The sequence below is a fragment of the Halichoeres trimaculatus genome, unplaced genomic scaffold (assembly GCF_033239565.1).
Source record: "Halichoeres trimaculatus isolate MK-OKI-2021-1 unplaced genomic scaffold, fHalTri1.1 fHalTri1_scaffold_8, whole genome shotgun sequence".
Taxonomy (NCBI): domain Eukaryota; kingdom Metazoa; phylum Chordata; class Actinopteri; order Labriformes; family Labridae; genus Halichoeres; species Halichoeres trimaculatus.
Window position 1 is genome coordinate 15,641,445 of NW_027437186.1, and position 16,806 is coordinate 15,658,250.

At 39.1% G+C, this 16,806-nt stretch overlaps 1 protein-coding gene across 1 annotated transcript; it reads right to left on the reverse strand.

Moving 5' to 3' along the window:
- Positions 1-1,429: 1,429 nt before the first annotated feature.
- Positions 1,430-5,922, reverse strand: LOC141795294 (uncharacterized). The gene is made up of 5 exons (XM_074676123.1): positions 5,899-5,922; positions 3,390-3,504; positions 2,078-2,190; positions 1,856-1,970; positions 1,430-1,611 (listed from the first exon to the last, which is right to left on the reverse strand). Exons 1-5 carry the CDS (start codon positions 5,920-5,922, stop codon positions 1,430-1,432), a joined length of 549 nt encoding a protein of 182 aa, XP_074532224.1.
- Positions 5,923-16,806: the final 10,884 nt, after the last annotated feature.

Here is a 16,806-nt window from a genome sequence, read left to right on the forward strand (position 1 = left end):
TGAATCTTTGGAAATCAAGGTTTCAGGACAAACAGGTTCATCACTTTTACAGGTGAAGACAGTCATCAGGCAAAACCATGATGAGAAAATTTGATATGTGTGTCCATGGCCACCTAGTGGAGGGTCTCTGACATTACAGCCTCACACTGGTGATCCTCAGCCCACAGACCGTTATTCCAGTAATTGATGATTAGAAGGTCTGTGGGCCTGCAACAGAGGGTCATTCAGCGGGTCATTTTCTCTCTGATTAGAGTGACTCCTAATAGAATGATGTGGAATGTCAATGGTTACCTAATGAGAGCCTGCAATCTCGTTTTGAGTTTTTAACCCTGACCTTAGTGAATAAAGTCTGGATGTGTTAGCAAAAAAAAAAAAAAACAGAGAGCAGACAGAACCGCTGTCAAAGCAGTCCATTTGGCTGAGTGGTTAAGCTCATTGACATTGCAGCTTTTATCTACATCAAACAGAGAGTGACTACTAGTAAAATGAAGTCAGGAAGAAAGCAGTGAAGATGAAAATCAAGTCCATTCCAGTGTTTTTCATGCTTTTGTTTGCTTCCTGCCTGCAGAGAAACATCGCCTTTCATCCAAAGTGTTCTTCTGAGAGAATTTCAGTGTTAGATGAAGTGATGTAGTTGTGTTTTGCTTGTTTCTAGTTGTCTTTGCTGTGTTTTGGATCATGTTATTCTAACCAAAGACAGCCCCATGGGAGAGTCTGTTCTCAGAGTAGTGGTATGTTTAGGAGTAAAATCCAGATTTGTTCTCCATTTTATTTAAAAACTGAATGAAATAAAATATCTCTATCAGAAATATTTCAGCTTCTAGTTTAACATTCAAAAAGCCTTTAGTTTTCTGTCGGATACCTCACTTTTATGTCTCAGCTTGACAGGATACCTTACCTCTGATTTGCTGGCCTTCTGGAAGTCTAGTTGCAGAGCTATGGGCAGACCTTAATGTTTGAGGCCCACCTCATGTTAGGAACCAGTAAGGAGATCCTTTGGTGAAGAGTTTATCAGAGGTCTTTTGGAATATAAGAAAGCATGATACCCCCTCTACAAGTCCAAGAAACGTGTACACAGCAGGAAAACTTTGGCTATTTAAGAGAATAAATGTCTGCAAACCTAGTCTATACTCTGACCTCCTGCGTCACAAGCTCTTTTTCTCACCAGACAATTGTAAAGACACAATAGTACTAAATATTTCTGAGTCAATCCTTTGCTTTGTAGTTTTTTTTTTCTGAGAGTCCCAAAGAGCTGCTGGTGAAGCATAAAAAATCAAATAGAAATGTGACTAGACAGATGTTGCTAAAAACTAACTGATACAAACGAAAAACAAAGTCCTGCTCAGTGATCCAGTTATCAAGGAAAACAAGAGAGGTTTGTCAATGACACTTGAAGCCAGTTTAATTTCTTTCCCACACTCATTTTCACTCACAGACCTCCACATACAAGACACTCATGCTGTGTTTGTCCCTGTATGCCCTGAATCTTCAGCTCAGAGGCAAAAAGGTCAATGATGCTTCTCTGCTCTCGGCTGTTGCTCTTGGTTGTGAGGCAGTCCTGATCTTTGGGAAAATATGCCGTCGCTGCCCCAGAAATTTGAAAAGGTGCTTCTGGAAATGGGAAAGCGGGAAAAGTTGGGTTCAACTTCTCAACTTAACATCCTACATAAAGTGCCACTGTATAAATATATAATGTGCGTTTTTCGTGTACAGAGAGTTAAGAACATTAAAAAGTCATCAAACGTAGCTGAATGGAGGAAATCAGGAGCTCACATGAAAAAAGACTGGAGCTGAAGTTCACTGCAGGAACAAATTTACAAATAGCTGTGAGTTAACTGATAAAATACAGGCTTACCGTTACACACAGCCAGTTTGTTTCCTCCTGTGTACTGAGTGCTCCATTTATACCCCGTCTGCTCACTGCATTCTTCATACAGACGACTCTTCCGAATGAAGCCAAAGTCATAACCCTGGGAAGGAAGACTGAAGTGTTTTCCTTCTAGAAAAGTGCCTTTGCCTATTATAACAAGTTTTTATTACCGTGCAGGATAAAGAGTTGTATGCTTGTATCACTTACATAGTTGCACAGAGGTTTACAGTAGCGCTTGTTGTCTACTGTGACACACAGTAACCCTCCATTGTCGGGGACTTCAGCATCAGGGCATTGTCTTGGCTCAGCTCCTTGACAATCTGTAAATCAGTTATCATTTGAAAAAAAACTGAAGCATCCAATTTGTTAGAGCTCTTAGCACAATCACATATATGTTGTGTATTCTTCAATCTGTTTACCTTGAACCCTACACTGTTCTGATGATTGTAAAAAATCAACCTGAAATTTGATCAAGTCCCTCTTTGAACATTTCATGAGTGCAACTTCATCAAGTACTGCCCCCAAGAGTACATCAGCAGAATTAACACCAACAATTGCTCTTCATCAGTAACGAGAGCATCCTGAATACAGGTTATTTTTTTGTTTTTGGGGAAGACTACTTCATTCAATGATAGAATTTAAGTGCATTTTTATAACGAGTACATCTGGTAATCTACTGCTCTCCATGAGCTCTTTACAGCTAATACAGGAATCACAATGTCTTATTAAATAAGTTGAAATTTTAAGAGGGATTAAGACAGCCAAAGACAAGAATTAATTCACTTCTTTTGTTGGTTTATTTCTTTAGTTCAGAAATTGCTTATTGTAATTTATTTTTGTTTAAAAAATGTGACAGCAACAGAGTATTTGCTGCCATCTGGTAAAGGAAAATATATGACAGGATTTTTTTTTTTTTTTTTTAATCTGATTTATTCTCAAAATTGTCTTTCAACTTAAAGATACCCTTGAGAATATCAAGTCTGTTGATTATGCTCATCTTGGTTTTCCCATGTGTTATTTTTTACATTTTATTATTATTATTATTATTATTATTATTATTATTATTATTATTATTATTATTATTATTATTAACAATTATAATAATGATACCAATGGGAAAAATATGAATTGTTTCTGATACCGTGACAAGCCATCAAACGAAATCCAGCAGCTTCTTGTTTTGCACCAGCAGTGTCATACTGTTACTCAGACTGGTGGAGGGCTTCCCAAGTTTTATGCCAGCAATAAATAAATAAATTAAAAAAAAAAAAAAAGTTTTTTCCCTACCCAATACAGGAACACAGGAACTTTATTCTTCCTTTGTATGTTTTGCAGTTATTTTTTTCTGTTTTCTAATTACTTGTTTTTTTTGTTAGTTTTTGTATTAAAAAAAAAAAAAATTTAGTCCTTAGGGATATTGTAGGACACATGCATACTAAAACAAAAACATGTATTCAACTCAAACATAAACCAACAAGCTACCAACTCACACATCAATGCCTCTGACTTGTCCTCTTACCCCTGAGCTGCTGTTGGTACAGAGCATCAGTCACATTCCTCAAGGAGAGCAGGAGTGAAGCAGCTTGCTGTGCATCCAAAGCAGTCTGCAAGTTTCCCCTGCACTCTGTCACCGCCTGTTGGTCAAAGCAAGACACAACACTTGCTTTGTTTTTCTGGAAATTTGGAATGATAGATACCAGCACAAAAATACCACAAAAGAAAAGAACTGACATCCACTTACACATTCATGTGAATGTTACAGCAGTTTACCTCATTTTAATCTTTTACCTGGAGATCAGCTGATAGTCTTTGAAATAGCTCAAGTGGCAATTGGCAGTTTTGAGGCAACGTGTCTTGAGCTGCAGAGAAAGACAAAGCTACAAGAAAATACAGCTTATTCATCCTATCTGTATGGCAATATAGGATTTTTTTCTCTACCTCTCTGTGATGAAAATAAAGCTGTGAATACACAAAAAGTACATGAGAGTATGTCTAATTAAACATTAAAATTACCTGCTAATGCGTAAAGCCAAAACAGTGTTCTCTTCAGCACCATTGCCTCTGAATCTAAATTTTTCCAACCCAAAAGAGAGCAGAGAGCTGTGACAGGTGAATTTATTGACTCAGTCTGGAGGGACAAAGTTTACAGAATTGGCCAATATTATAGTCTGTGGCCAAGCTTTGAGTCACTGGTGTGCCAAAATTTCACAAACCGTATTTTAAACTCATGACAGAACATGGACTTTGGCCCTGCAGATGAGGGTGAAAGGTTGTACAAGCAGTTTTCCTTTTTTTTTCCCATTCTTGTTTTGATGCACAAACTCTGTCCCAGTTTTCCCTTGTAAGTGGTTGTTGCTCTTTGTACTGTATGTCCCAGCTCTGCACTGCTGGGGGAGCTGGTAGTACATGTTAACTTGTGTAATTATCTTTTGTATTGTTTGTCTTCTCACAGGTTGTCATTACCTCTTTGTTGTGAACCCATTATGGAGCCAAATGTCGGCATCAAACCCACACACACACACACACACACACACACACACACACACACACACACACACACACACACACACACACACACACACACACACACACACACACACGCACACGCACTGGGTGAGTCAGTGTCAGTCAGTAAGTTGTGCCGAGAAGAATGACAGTGTAAATAATTCACTGTGGGTGTTATCCATTATGGATGTCTGACAATCTGGGAGAGAATGAATTATTGAAGCTCTTAGAAAAAGTCGTTGAAGCTCATTAACTTGGAGAATTGCCTTTTCATGTTTGATTTGACGAACAAAGATTAGTCCTTGAAAATGGACCTTAAGAGCTGTCACTGTGCTATTACCCATAAGTCCTGTGTGCTCAGATTCTGCCTGTCTGTGAGGATTCTTTTTCTCTAGAAGAAATAATAGAGTTGTTTGATTTATCACTAACATAATGCACACAGTGTACAGCTCACAGCTGGTTATTGTATGCTGTAGTTTGAGAACAATGATGCTAAACAAATTAAAGCTGAATCTGTGATGGCCAGTGCTGCAGCATTAGTTCAGAGGATTTCAGACCTGGCAGCCATTGTGAAAATGTATTGAGAAGGTACAGGTGGTAAAACTTGAAAATACTAGAATGTACAGTTAAAAACAGAAGTTTATGCTTTGTAAACACACATAATCTTTAGTTTTCCACATCAAATCAGACTTAACATTTCTCATTTTAGGTCAGTGAGGATTGCAAAAATCATTTCTATTTGCTAATTGCCAAAATAAATAAAGAAAGAGTAAATTCATTAGATTTTTTTTTTTTTTTCAATTACTTCCTTCAAAGTCAGAAGTTTACATACGCTAAGATTACATTCCTTAACTTGGTAAAGTCTAAGTGGTAATGTAATGACTTAAAAAGCTTTAGACTGGTTAATTGACATCATTTGAGCTGATTAGACCTACACTTGTGTATATACTTTAAGGTACACCTTAATCATATTTATCTATTAAAACAATTACACAAGTAAAAAAACACCATGGGAATGTCCAACCATCCTGGAGCTAAGGATGATGATGGGTTCTGTGTCTTAGGGACTTTCTCGCAGGAAACCTTTTATTTTGCAAAATGTGCGAATCAACCCCAACAAAAGCAAAAGTCTTTGGGTAGATGCTTCTTAAAGCTTTTAGGAGAGCAGCATTATCCACAGTTAGACAGGACATGCGTTGCTGCATTTAGTCTCTATGTACAGAAAGTTCCTGGAACTTCTGGCCCTACAATTGAAATTGTCAAGAGATAATTAACAGTACAAAGGTGGCCAACCTGCAGCTCAAGAGCCAGATGTGGCTCTCTGCCTTTCAGTGTGTGGCTCTTCAATCCCATTTGTTAATTTAAAAAAAAACATTGTTATGGGTTGTGTTGTGCAGATTGATCAAAAATATTGATATATTGACACCAACATTTTAATCAGTATTGATCAATACTTGGCTTGCCTGGTGAGAGTGATACTTAGGTTTCAGTTTTTCTTCCCTATGTGCGCTTTTCTCACTCACTTTGCTCATGCACACTCCACCCATGCCCCGCCTTCTCTGCTCTACTGTGAGTGTTGTCGTTCAGTCGCATCACTCAGCAGGGGAAAGGAGCTTCACTTGGTGCTATTTTACAGCTGAATAACAAGGAACCACCACCACCACCAGCTTTGATGTTTACAGAAAACAAATATAGTTCTCTGGCAATGCTACAGTAAAAATAAATAAACAAATAAATAAAATAAAAGTGTAAAAACCAAGGGGCAACATCCAGTTAGAAAAAATGAAGCCTGAATGGAAGTGCTAAAAGTTGCTGTTCATCGAGAATCTGCTTGAGGCTGGCTGCAGAAAGACTGGAAGTCACGTACACACCCAGCCATAAAAACAGACCTTTACAGCATTAAAAAACATATTTACAGCCTGGTTTGAAAAACGGCTTGGGCCTGAAATGCTGATTTTGCTATTGGCACACACTGTATGATGAGTGAATTTTTCCAACTCTAGGGTTTATAAGTTATTAGGATCGTTTGATTGTCCAATCAGAGACACAGCTCAGGTCACATGACTGCCGGGCACCCTGTTGCTGTTAAAAAGGAAGCTCACAGCTGGTGTCATATTAAATGTGGCTGCATCCGCTGACTGCCTTCATTTCGCAATTTCAGGAACAGATGGGAGACGTTGCTGAGGCTGTGTCCATGTTTTACACAGTCTATGGTAAAAACACAACCTGAAGACAAGTCAAACGACAAATCCAGTTTGAGAGACAGTATGTTTACATGCATGCAGCGATTCGACTAAGGTCATTGCTTAATCGGTAAGTTTAGTCTTGTCTGTGTATACATGTGTACAACTCACTCCACTTCAATAGGCAGTGCTGTGTTCTTTTGTGATAAGTGAAGCTGTGTGAGTACAGAGCTAGTTTTGGTTCACTCAAAGAGGAAGCAACATTCTAACATTGATGGCCGAGATGAATGCAGCCGTCACTCTTCATGTTTCTCACATACTGTTCGTGTTAATTAGATTGCAAGGCGTACCAAGACCTGCCAAGTCCTGCATCCAAATGCAATCATATTGCAAATTGCATAGTTTAAGTGTGTCAATCCAGCTAGGCTTAGTCCGTTCTCAGTCCGATTATGGTGTTAACATGCATCTGAATAGTTTGATCTCGTGCTGAATAAGCTCATAGTCTAACTTCCTAAGCTGCATGTAAACACACTGAGTGTGTGTGTCTCTAATTGTGGGTATTAGTTGTGTTTGTGATAAATAAATCTGGCTTTGGAAATTGAAATGTTTGATTTGCATTTTATGTCCCTCTGTGTTTGTGTGATAGGGAGTACGTCTGTAAGACCATGCATTTTGCAGCACCATGGTACTTTAGTGGCTCTTGGTCTCTGACTGGTTGACAACCCCTGTACTAATAAGTTACTAAGAGTGGCATCATTGACCTCCACTGTGAGACAATCTAGTGGTTCTGGTATGTTTGTTTGTTTGTTTGTACTTAGGTATGGTGTGATTTAATTAATTAATCTATTTGTTTTATTTTTATTCATTAATTTCTTTTGAGAGAGTGAGAAATACAAAGTCTGACTGTGATAAGGTGTTTTGGAACTAAAGGAAATTGTTTCCAAAGTATGACAATGCTTTCATCCATTTGATGTTAGGTGCCCACCGGCTGTTACACCTCTGCCTGAGGACCTCTTCTGAAAACTTTTGATAATATTCACTTTTATCTCCTATGTTTTTTTCCCTGTTAAAGCTGAAGAGAGAGGTGGGCCTTTCCTTGGGGACTCAGTAAACAAAGCTAAAGAAATATTTCATTAGCTTCCAAAAAGTGATCACAGATGAAGTCAAAATGTGTGTGAAGTAGTTTATGGAAAGTTCACAGAAACAAAAGTTTGGGGGAATTTTCCACTTTTCGCTCTTTAACAGAAAGGACTGTCAGCAGGAAATCCTACAGTCTTGATGTTTTAGGGTTTTATGTTTACTAACTAAATAAGGAGACTTATAAAGTTATTATTAAAGTTCCTGTTACACACTTCATGTCTCACAGCATCTGGTTCGGCTTCTGAGTCTGCCTGCACAAGAGCTCTGACTTTTATAAGATCACACATGAATTCAGACACACAATGGGCCCCCTCCACACACACTACTACACACCAGCACCGACAGACCTACAGCAGTCTTTTATGACTGTGCAGTATAAAAGTGATGATGAATGGTGTGTATGATAGCGACACGCTTTCTCTGCTGTCTAACCTTTCTCAAATAATCCTGACATTCTCCCCACGGCTCTGCTTGGCTTGTTTGCCTCCCTCAGAGGCATTGTGCTGAATTAGCCAGCCGTGGAAAACGGCTACTCTGTTGTCAAACGATTCACATGGTTAAGCCGCAGACACCCCGATGCAGTCAGACCTAATTGGTATTCAAGAGGTTTCTGCGCCACCTGTATCAAAGACTTTTCTGTTTGGGAGGATCACTGTGCCTCTGGGGAGCGTTTCATTGCAATCACAGCTGACAAATAGCTAATAGCATCTATTAGTTCATTTTAATTACCCCTTTGCTTTTATCACAGGGCTGATTCACTGTCTTAACTCTCAGAAGCCGGAGCAGTCGCACATTATTTGAAGGTGCAATACAATACTTTGTCAGAGATTTTGGGAGATTAATGTGCAAATGCCTTCAGAATCAAAGGCTTAACACTGATAGCCAACTCTGAGCCCGTAAAGATACAAACAAACTGATCCTGTCAGTTGAAAATGGTTCCTCTGTCAACATGAAAATCAAAGGGAGGGAAAGTGAGATACAAGCAGGGAACAGGGCAGCTGAACGTGAGCCTGATAACTCCAGCTGTGCTGTATCAAACAGCTGAAGCACGGCAGGAGGCTCTCCTCTCCTCTCCATCACCCATCCTCTAATATTTATTCATTAACTGATGAGAGAAAAGAGGTCAGCTGGCAGAATGTAAAAACTGTATGAAGATTATGATGACAGCTTCCCTCATCTGTCATCTATTTTATTTTTTAGTTATTTTTCTTTTAAATGTACGTCATTAGTTGCAGACAAAAAAACAGCTGTACCTCCTACATCCTTTTAGACAAGTCTGCATGGCAGGCACTCACAAATGTAATCACATATTTACAGCAATGATAAATGACAAAAACCCCGAGGTCAGTTTGGTTTACGGCAAATTAGAGTCTTGGGTAAGGTGGGAGGGGCCAACTACAGCTATGGAAAGCTAATCTGTCAATAACATTTTGTTAGAGCATTAAATAACTGATCAAGAATCAGCACGAGAGAACACATATGGCTTTATGTGGCTTTATGTGGCATCCATTCCCCAACTGCAGGGGTTGGTGTATGTCAAATACATGTCTACATCAGTACTAAAGCAGAGTAGAAGAAGTTGCTTACACTGTTCACCCCTTTTTTTTGGCCAGTACCTTTCCTTTTGCAGAGTTTGGCCACTGATAAAATGACATTGTTTACCTGGACAAAGCCAAGCTTTACATTTCATGCTACAAAGTCAATGTAGGGCAATGACTTCTTGTCAGGTGGCATGCTTTACATTAACAAAGTGAACAAATAAATTACTAACCCCTCTTTTGTTTTGAACAGTTGAAAAATTTAAACTTAAAGGGATAGATCAGTTTTTTTTGAAGTGGGGTTGTATGATGTGTGACCACTAAGGGCATTAGATACAGTAGAAAGTTGTCTCCTCTCCCTCAGTTAGACACAAACTGTAATCAATGGTGACGAGGAAATAGACGCTAACAGGGAGAGACCGTACCAAATTCAAAGGCTATTTTCTTTGCCTACAAAAACTAAAATCAAAAAGTAATACCACAGTTTAAGAGTACGCTACATAAGATATTTTTTAAGTGCATTAAGTCTTCGGAAACATAAACATTTATCTGGACCTAACTAATTGGTCATTTATCCTTCCGTGCAGCGCTAGTGCTCTCCGTCCCCCCTCCTCTTTTCAGGTGTAGGGAATGTAAACAAGCTATGCTTCGGGCGCCGGTTGTAGCCTCGTGTAAGTTTGATCAAGTATCGTAATTCTTTTGTTTGTACTCTAAGGATTGTGAGGCAGCGTAGGAAATTCAAAATGAGTGACTATGACAGCGACGATGAAGTTACATTCACTTTGGAACCAAAAGGATACCTCTATGAACCGGAGTACACAGAGCTGCTACAGATGGCGACTGAAAGGAATACAGAGGAAACATCCACGGACACTGAACATCATTTAAGCACATCCATCAGCAGAAAGATCTTTCAGTGACGTGTCAGGCCACTTTAAATCCATTCAATTGGAAAGTACAGTTAAACAGGGAGGGGTAGGCTGAACCTGTGCCTGCCTACCTGTCAACTGAGCTGTCCTAGTTCCCACAGTGTACAACTGGCCATGCATGAATGGGGAAAGAGAGAAAAAAGCTCTTTTTTTTTTACTTTTCCCCCGTGATCTTAGAGCCTCCAACCACCAAAAAAGGCGCTAGATTTGTTGCTAGTCGCTTTTCTCTAATTTTCTCGGTGGGGGGGTCCAGAAAGTTGCTTAAAATAGCGACAAAGTTGCCAAGTTGGCAACACTGTCTGTGTGTGACTTTCCTTATCTCTGTGTCACTGTTTATTTTTTATTTATTTATTAATTTTGAGGGAAGTGAGTGAGAAGATTTGGCTTTTTTGTTAGCCATAGAAACCTTTGTCTGTCACTTGATTCTAGTTGTGGTCGCACTAGCAAATTCACGCTGCCACAATTAGTATAACTGAGTCATCTGTAAATAGCAGACCATTTGTACATACATATGGACCATTAAGAATCAACCACATGATATGGCTATGTAGTCAAGTTAATGTAAGACCATCTTTACTGTTCCCACATTTTGTAACAGTTGCAGCAGCCTGGACTTCCTCTCATTCACCTTGTCTGTCAGTCCCTCGAATAAACATGACGATTGCTTAACGCCCACTTAGACAGAGAGAACATCCTCGTACAGAAGCAACAGCCCAGAACATGCACCAGATGGAGGAATCTATGTATTTATCAAATATTTATAAGATGCAAATGTGAGTTTAAAAAAAAAGAAGATGCCGTCCCCGAACACCTGTTTTCCTGCCGGCTTACCGAGCTCTTGTTTACCACCTGTCTCCTTAGAAACTTTACCCTCTTCTGAGTGCCAGCACATCTGTGGCTTTCGACGTGTCTCACTGCATACTGCTTCTGGCACTGGTTGGTGAGCCTTTCTTTAATGCTACATGTTTGGTTTCTTATAAAAATACCTGTTTATACTTTGGCTTTATAACTGTGTTCCTTCTTGCCAGCCAACCACTGTTAACATAATGTTATGTTGATTGAGTCCTTAGCTGACATCCACTCACTTCAAAGGTTACGGCCAAGCTATCCCTTTGTGTCAGAATTAGCAGCTGCTTATTAATAGAATTTTTGAGTTAAATTAAATGTAAGAAATACTTCTTAGCGCATCTAGGGCTGATCTCATTCATCTTTTGTTCTTATACCTACAAAGTGAGATTCTATTCCATATAATCAAGAGCAGAGGGAAAAATAAAGGGTAGATGTAGTAGAAAGGGTGAAAGTCCACTTTTGATACAACGTATATATGTCAACAAGACTATGAAAAGTAATCATCAAAATGTGAATGTTGTATTTAATGTGTAGTTTAAGAATAATAAAATTAATTTAATGTAAGATACTTGCTGCATCAGCCAGCAGGCATCTGTTGGATGGGGCCATGCTCTGTGGCTTCATGACAGAGGCACAGTCAGTGAAAGCTAAAGTTCATTGTTCCTGTCTTTAGAGGGTAAGTACTGCTGCCAAAAGATGACAAGAGGCCAAACACCAGGTTCCTGTTTTCTTATTCTGTTTTCTTAAAGAGGGAAAGAACCAGCAAGACAGCTTTAAAACAATACAAGAGAAAACTTCTGTTGCAACTTGTTATTTCAGTTTTCAAACTCTCTACCTTTTCTGTTTAAAGAGTTTGTTGGTGAGCAGTGATCATGTTAGATTGAGGAATTGAGAATTTTGATTTAGGAATTCATTCACTCACTCTATCTCGATTTAATCTTGAGAAAATATGAGGGCTTGTAATCACATTATTTCAGTGTGTCAAAAGAGCTATGCTCAGTCCGTTCTCAGTCCGACTATGCTGTTTACATGCATCTAAATTAGTTAATTCATTCTTTCACCCTATCTTAATTCAATCCTGAGAAAATATGAGGGCTTCTCCCCTTTTTAATTTTGAGTACAGTTTAAACAGATGTATCAAAATGAGAAAAGAACTAAACTTTAAATAAGGTACAACTATATTTAAGTAATGTGCCATCATTTTTAAAACACTCAAAAGGCTGGAAGAGAAATTACAGAATTGGTCTTCTTGCCTAATGAGCTGCATGTGCCTTCTGACAGAAGTGTATGAGAAATGTAATTGGCCAAGCTTTTCTTTATGTGCTTGGTGCAAGTTTTCCTTTAACTGTACTGAACAAGTAGCAGGCAAATGGCCTGTAATTAAACATGTTTCTGTTTATTCAATTAAATATTTGAGGTGTTGATCAAAAATGGCCAGGAGAATGTCAAACTGGTGTATATAACAAGATAAAAGAGGCCCAAGGACAGATCCCTGAGGAATGCACACACAAAAAATACATTTTTGAAAAAGTAAAATGCTGATAGACTTTAATTGTTATTGCATCATTAAATAATCATATTGTGTCAACACTTGACAAAAGTAAAATTGTGACCATGGAAAAGGCTGCATAGAGAAAAGGAGAGGGGTGAGAGTATGGCCAACAGGTTGTCCTGATTCATCAGAATATTGTGATGCAGTATTATTGTTATTATGTCTTACATTTCATTCATTTTCTTAGCCGCTTGTCCTGTTCAGGGTCTCAGCTGTCATTGGGCAAGAGGCGGGGTATACCCTGGACTGGTCGCTAGTCAATCACAGGGCTGACACAGAGACAGACAGACAACCATTCACTCACACATTCACACCTAGGGGCAATTCAGAGTGCTCAATTAACCTGGTAATCATGTTTTTGGACTGTGGGAGGAAGCTGGAGGACCCAGAGAGAACTCATGCATGCATGGGAGAACATGCAAACTCCACACCGAAAGGCCCACCAACCAAGCTGGGAATCAAATCAGTGACCTTCTTGCTGCGAGGCTGCAGCGCTAAGCGTTGCGTCACCATGCAGCCCTACTTTTCTTTCAGATATGACAAAACATCAGAGAAAATTGCTGCCATGAATGAATGTATGAGTTAGAATTTGATTTTAGATGCTTGGTTGTTGAAACAGCATTTCATGCTTTCCCAATCATTTCCCCCTTTCTAAAAGCCACAAATGCCTTTAATTAGTCCTGCAGCAGTCACAGTTTTTTAGACATGTTTTCTTAAAGCAGCTTTAAGATTATTCTGAATCCCCGCTGGAGGACCCCTCTCTGTTGGGTGCTTAGTTTGTACAATGTTTTGTCCCTTCATGTAAGCTCAAGTCAGAGTGACGTATGATAACTTTAACAACTGAACTGTGATGTCAAAATATTGTATGATAATGTGTTGTGGTGGATATCCATTGGAACAGTGTGCATGCCTTCATGTGAGTTATAGGTTTAATTTTCCTCTTTATGAGACCGTCAATGAATGCTATTTGAATAAGACAACCGAGGCTCATAAAAGTGCCTTTGTTGAGGTAGTGGATCCGGTTAAGTTCAAAGTGAAAGCGAGCTGATGGGCACTGACAGAGATGGGAGGTGAAAAGGCAATTTTTTTCCTCCCCCCTTCAACAGTTCTGATATTTGTTAAGTCAGATTCACACTGTCTGTTATATATCCCTCTCCTTTTCCAGTGAAATACGTTAAAAACTGACCTGACAAACCCCCCAAAAAACAGGGAAACAAGTCTGAAGAAACGTGGGTGGAGGATCAGTCTGTTAACCATACACATTTACATTTCCACAGCAGCTAGCCTGCCTACAAATTTATTCCAATAACTCATTTTTCTTCTGTTTTTTTTTTAAAGGCTGTATCAGAGATGAGTAAAGGATGTGGAAAAAGAGCTATTCAAAAACAATATATCAATTTCTAAAAGACTGTTACTTGACATCCACAAAATCATTTTGCTGCAGCAGAGGCTATTACAAAACCAGAAACAGAATCAATTTGTAAGAAACTCCTTAAAACATTTCTTCAGAGCACTTATGTTGTAATTATGTGCTGATTTATTCATGCAGCCTCATTTTGGGTTGTAAATGTTCAAATTTTCATGGTTGACAACAAAATAGCACCAGGTTTACTGCAAAGATCTGTATCATGCAGTCTTTTTGTGTTTTTGATGAGAACGCCCATCAGAGATGTCTGCAATGCGACACTTTAACTCTCATGGGATAAATATTAAGGTCACAAGATTCCCCATACAGAAAGGAGGGCATGAGTGTTTACAGTAAATTTGCATGTTGTTGTGCAGAACATGAATAAATAAGATGGAGGTGTTCACTTCACTGTTATCATTCTTATCCCACAGCCACATTCTTCGTCTAACATTCGCTCTAAGAATTCAAGCTGTGAACCTCTTGCCATCCCATGAAGCATGACTGGAAAATAAAGAGCATAAAAAAAGTTATTTTAAGCATAAAAGCCTTCTCCAAAAGTAACAACAGCTGTTTGTGAAATTGACCAAACATCCCCTTGATCAAATACATCCAACAACCAAGATTATTCATGATACTACCTCAAATGAAAGATCCCTTTCCTTGAAATACATCTGAAAAGTGTGATGGTCTTATGGTCAGGTTCTGACAAGTAATGCAAGTATTTGTAACAACAGACTGCACAAATTAACTGTTTAGTACATGTGCCTTTATGACCGTCTGAGACTCACGGTTACACTCAAGGTAAATGAACTTGGTAGAGTTCTTGACAATGTTTCACCTCTAACCATAGACTTAAATATATGCATGTAGTCTCCATGACGTCACCCATCTAATCTCGCTAACTTTTTAGTTCTCAAAACATAAAGGCCCTCATTTATGTTCATTATGTTTCTAACATAACCTCAACTTCCACTGTTTCGCCGATGATGTCTAGCTTAATATCACAACAACATCCGTCACCACTGTCACCACCTCCACACTCACCCACTGCCTCACCGAGCTCAAATCATGGATGCAGCAAAACTTCCTCCAGTTAAACTGGGAAAAGACAAACATGCTCATCATCGGCCCAAAACACCTCACCAGCTCCTACCACAACTTTCACCTGACCTTCGACAACTTCACTCTGCTCCCTTCCTCCAGTACCCGCAACCTTGGTGTCATGTTTGACCGCGCATTTTCCACTGCTGCCCCCACCCTCTGGAACTCCCTCCCCATGCACATCCGGCTCTGCACTGACCCCGCTAAATTCAAAACCCTCCTCAAAACACAATTGTACAGACTTTCTTTTAACTTGTAAACAATTCTTGCCCCTGTTTTTATTCTCTTTTAACTCAATTACTAACCTGCTTTTATCTACTTATTTTTGTGTGTAAAGTGTCTTTGAGTTTTATGAAAATCGCTCTATAAATAAAATGTATTATTGTTATTATTTATTATTATTTTCATTTATTTAAAAGTAAACTGATAGAGGAAACACATTTTTTGTGGGGAGAAATCAGCTGACAGTTTGCGCTTTGGAGGAACAGCTGATCAGACGTACGCCGTGATTGGCCCTGGTGCGCACGTTTCATAAATCAGACGTGAACGTTGCGCATACTGTTTTTTTTACTCCCAGATCTGTGCCAATTCCCACGCAAGATTGATAAATGAGGGCCAATGTGTTCAGAATGATTAATAGTAAGCAAAACAGAGATTGGACCGGGTTGGATTTATGCAAATCATCATATCTGTTTAAATTCACTTTCACTGCTCAGCTTCCATTTTGTGTCAAATTAAATCTAACTAAAAAAAAAGAAAGAAAAAAAAACCTTTCATGCTGTTGTTTCTCTGTGCTTAGCTGAGAAAACCAGAAAAAGCATGGTGTCCAAAACTAAGATCATCTGTTATCAGTGCATCAACATTTACTTTGGGTTAACCTGTGTATGTATCAACCATGCTGAATAGTGAGAAGGTTTGCAGACAGTCATCACATCTTCAGAATTATCACGTATCAGTGAAAACAACTAAATGGACTTCAGATTCATAAGGTTGAGAAAACACAACTGTTCATTCCAAAAAACACACAGAGACAGTTAAGGAAGATAGTAGAAAACTTATTTGTGGAGAGACACTGGCCACAACTTTATATCACTGGAGCTTTAAAAAACACTTTACTGAAATTCCAACCCTGGGGCTGGAGCACAGTGTAGTTTTACGCCATAGTCCTCTGTGCCAGGTGACTCTTTGAAGTGTATTTGGACTGAATTCTTAAGACTTTGAGAAGAGACTACTTGAATGTTTTTAAAGCTATATTACAGCCACTGAGATTGCTGGTGCCAGCTAGATGCAAAGATACTTTCCTCCCTTTTTTCCAAATCGCTCAATGACTCAGTGCATAATTGTAGGGTCATCATCTGTTTTTTATGGTCTTGCTCTCTGCTTCTTCAACCGGTAGCATAGGAGTAAGACAACCAAGAGGGGGACACGTGCTCCAACATTTAGCTCTTCTCAAGATGCAGAGAAAGACCGCTGGCTGATGTGTCAGGTGTTATTCACCTTGAAACCTTCCATATGTGAGTGTTCAGACAGAATTGTGGGAGTCACAGGGTGTATGTGTGTGTGTGTGTGTGTGTGTGTGTGTGTGTGTATGTGTGTGTGTGTCAGAGTCAGCTCCACGAGGCCAAAGCAGATGCTTCACTAAACTCATCAGAGAGGGCAGCGTTTGCCTTCATTATTTTTAAATGTCACTGTTGTTGTTGTAGTGATTTCTTCTTTTTACACTTAACCCCG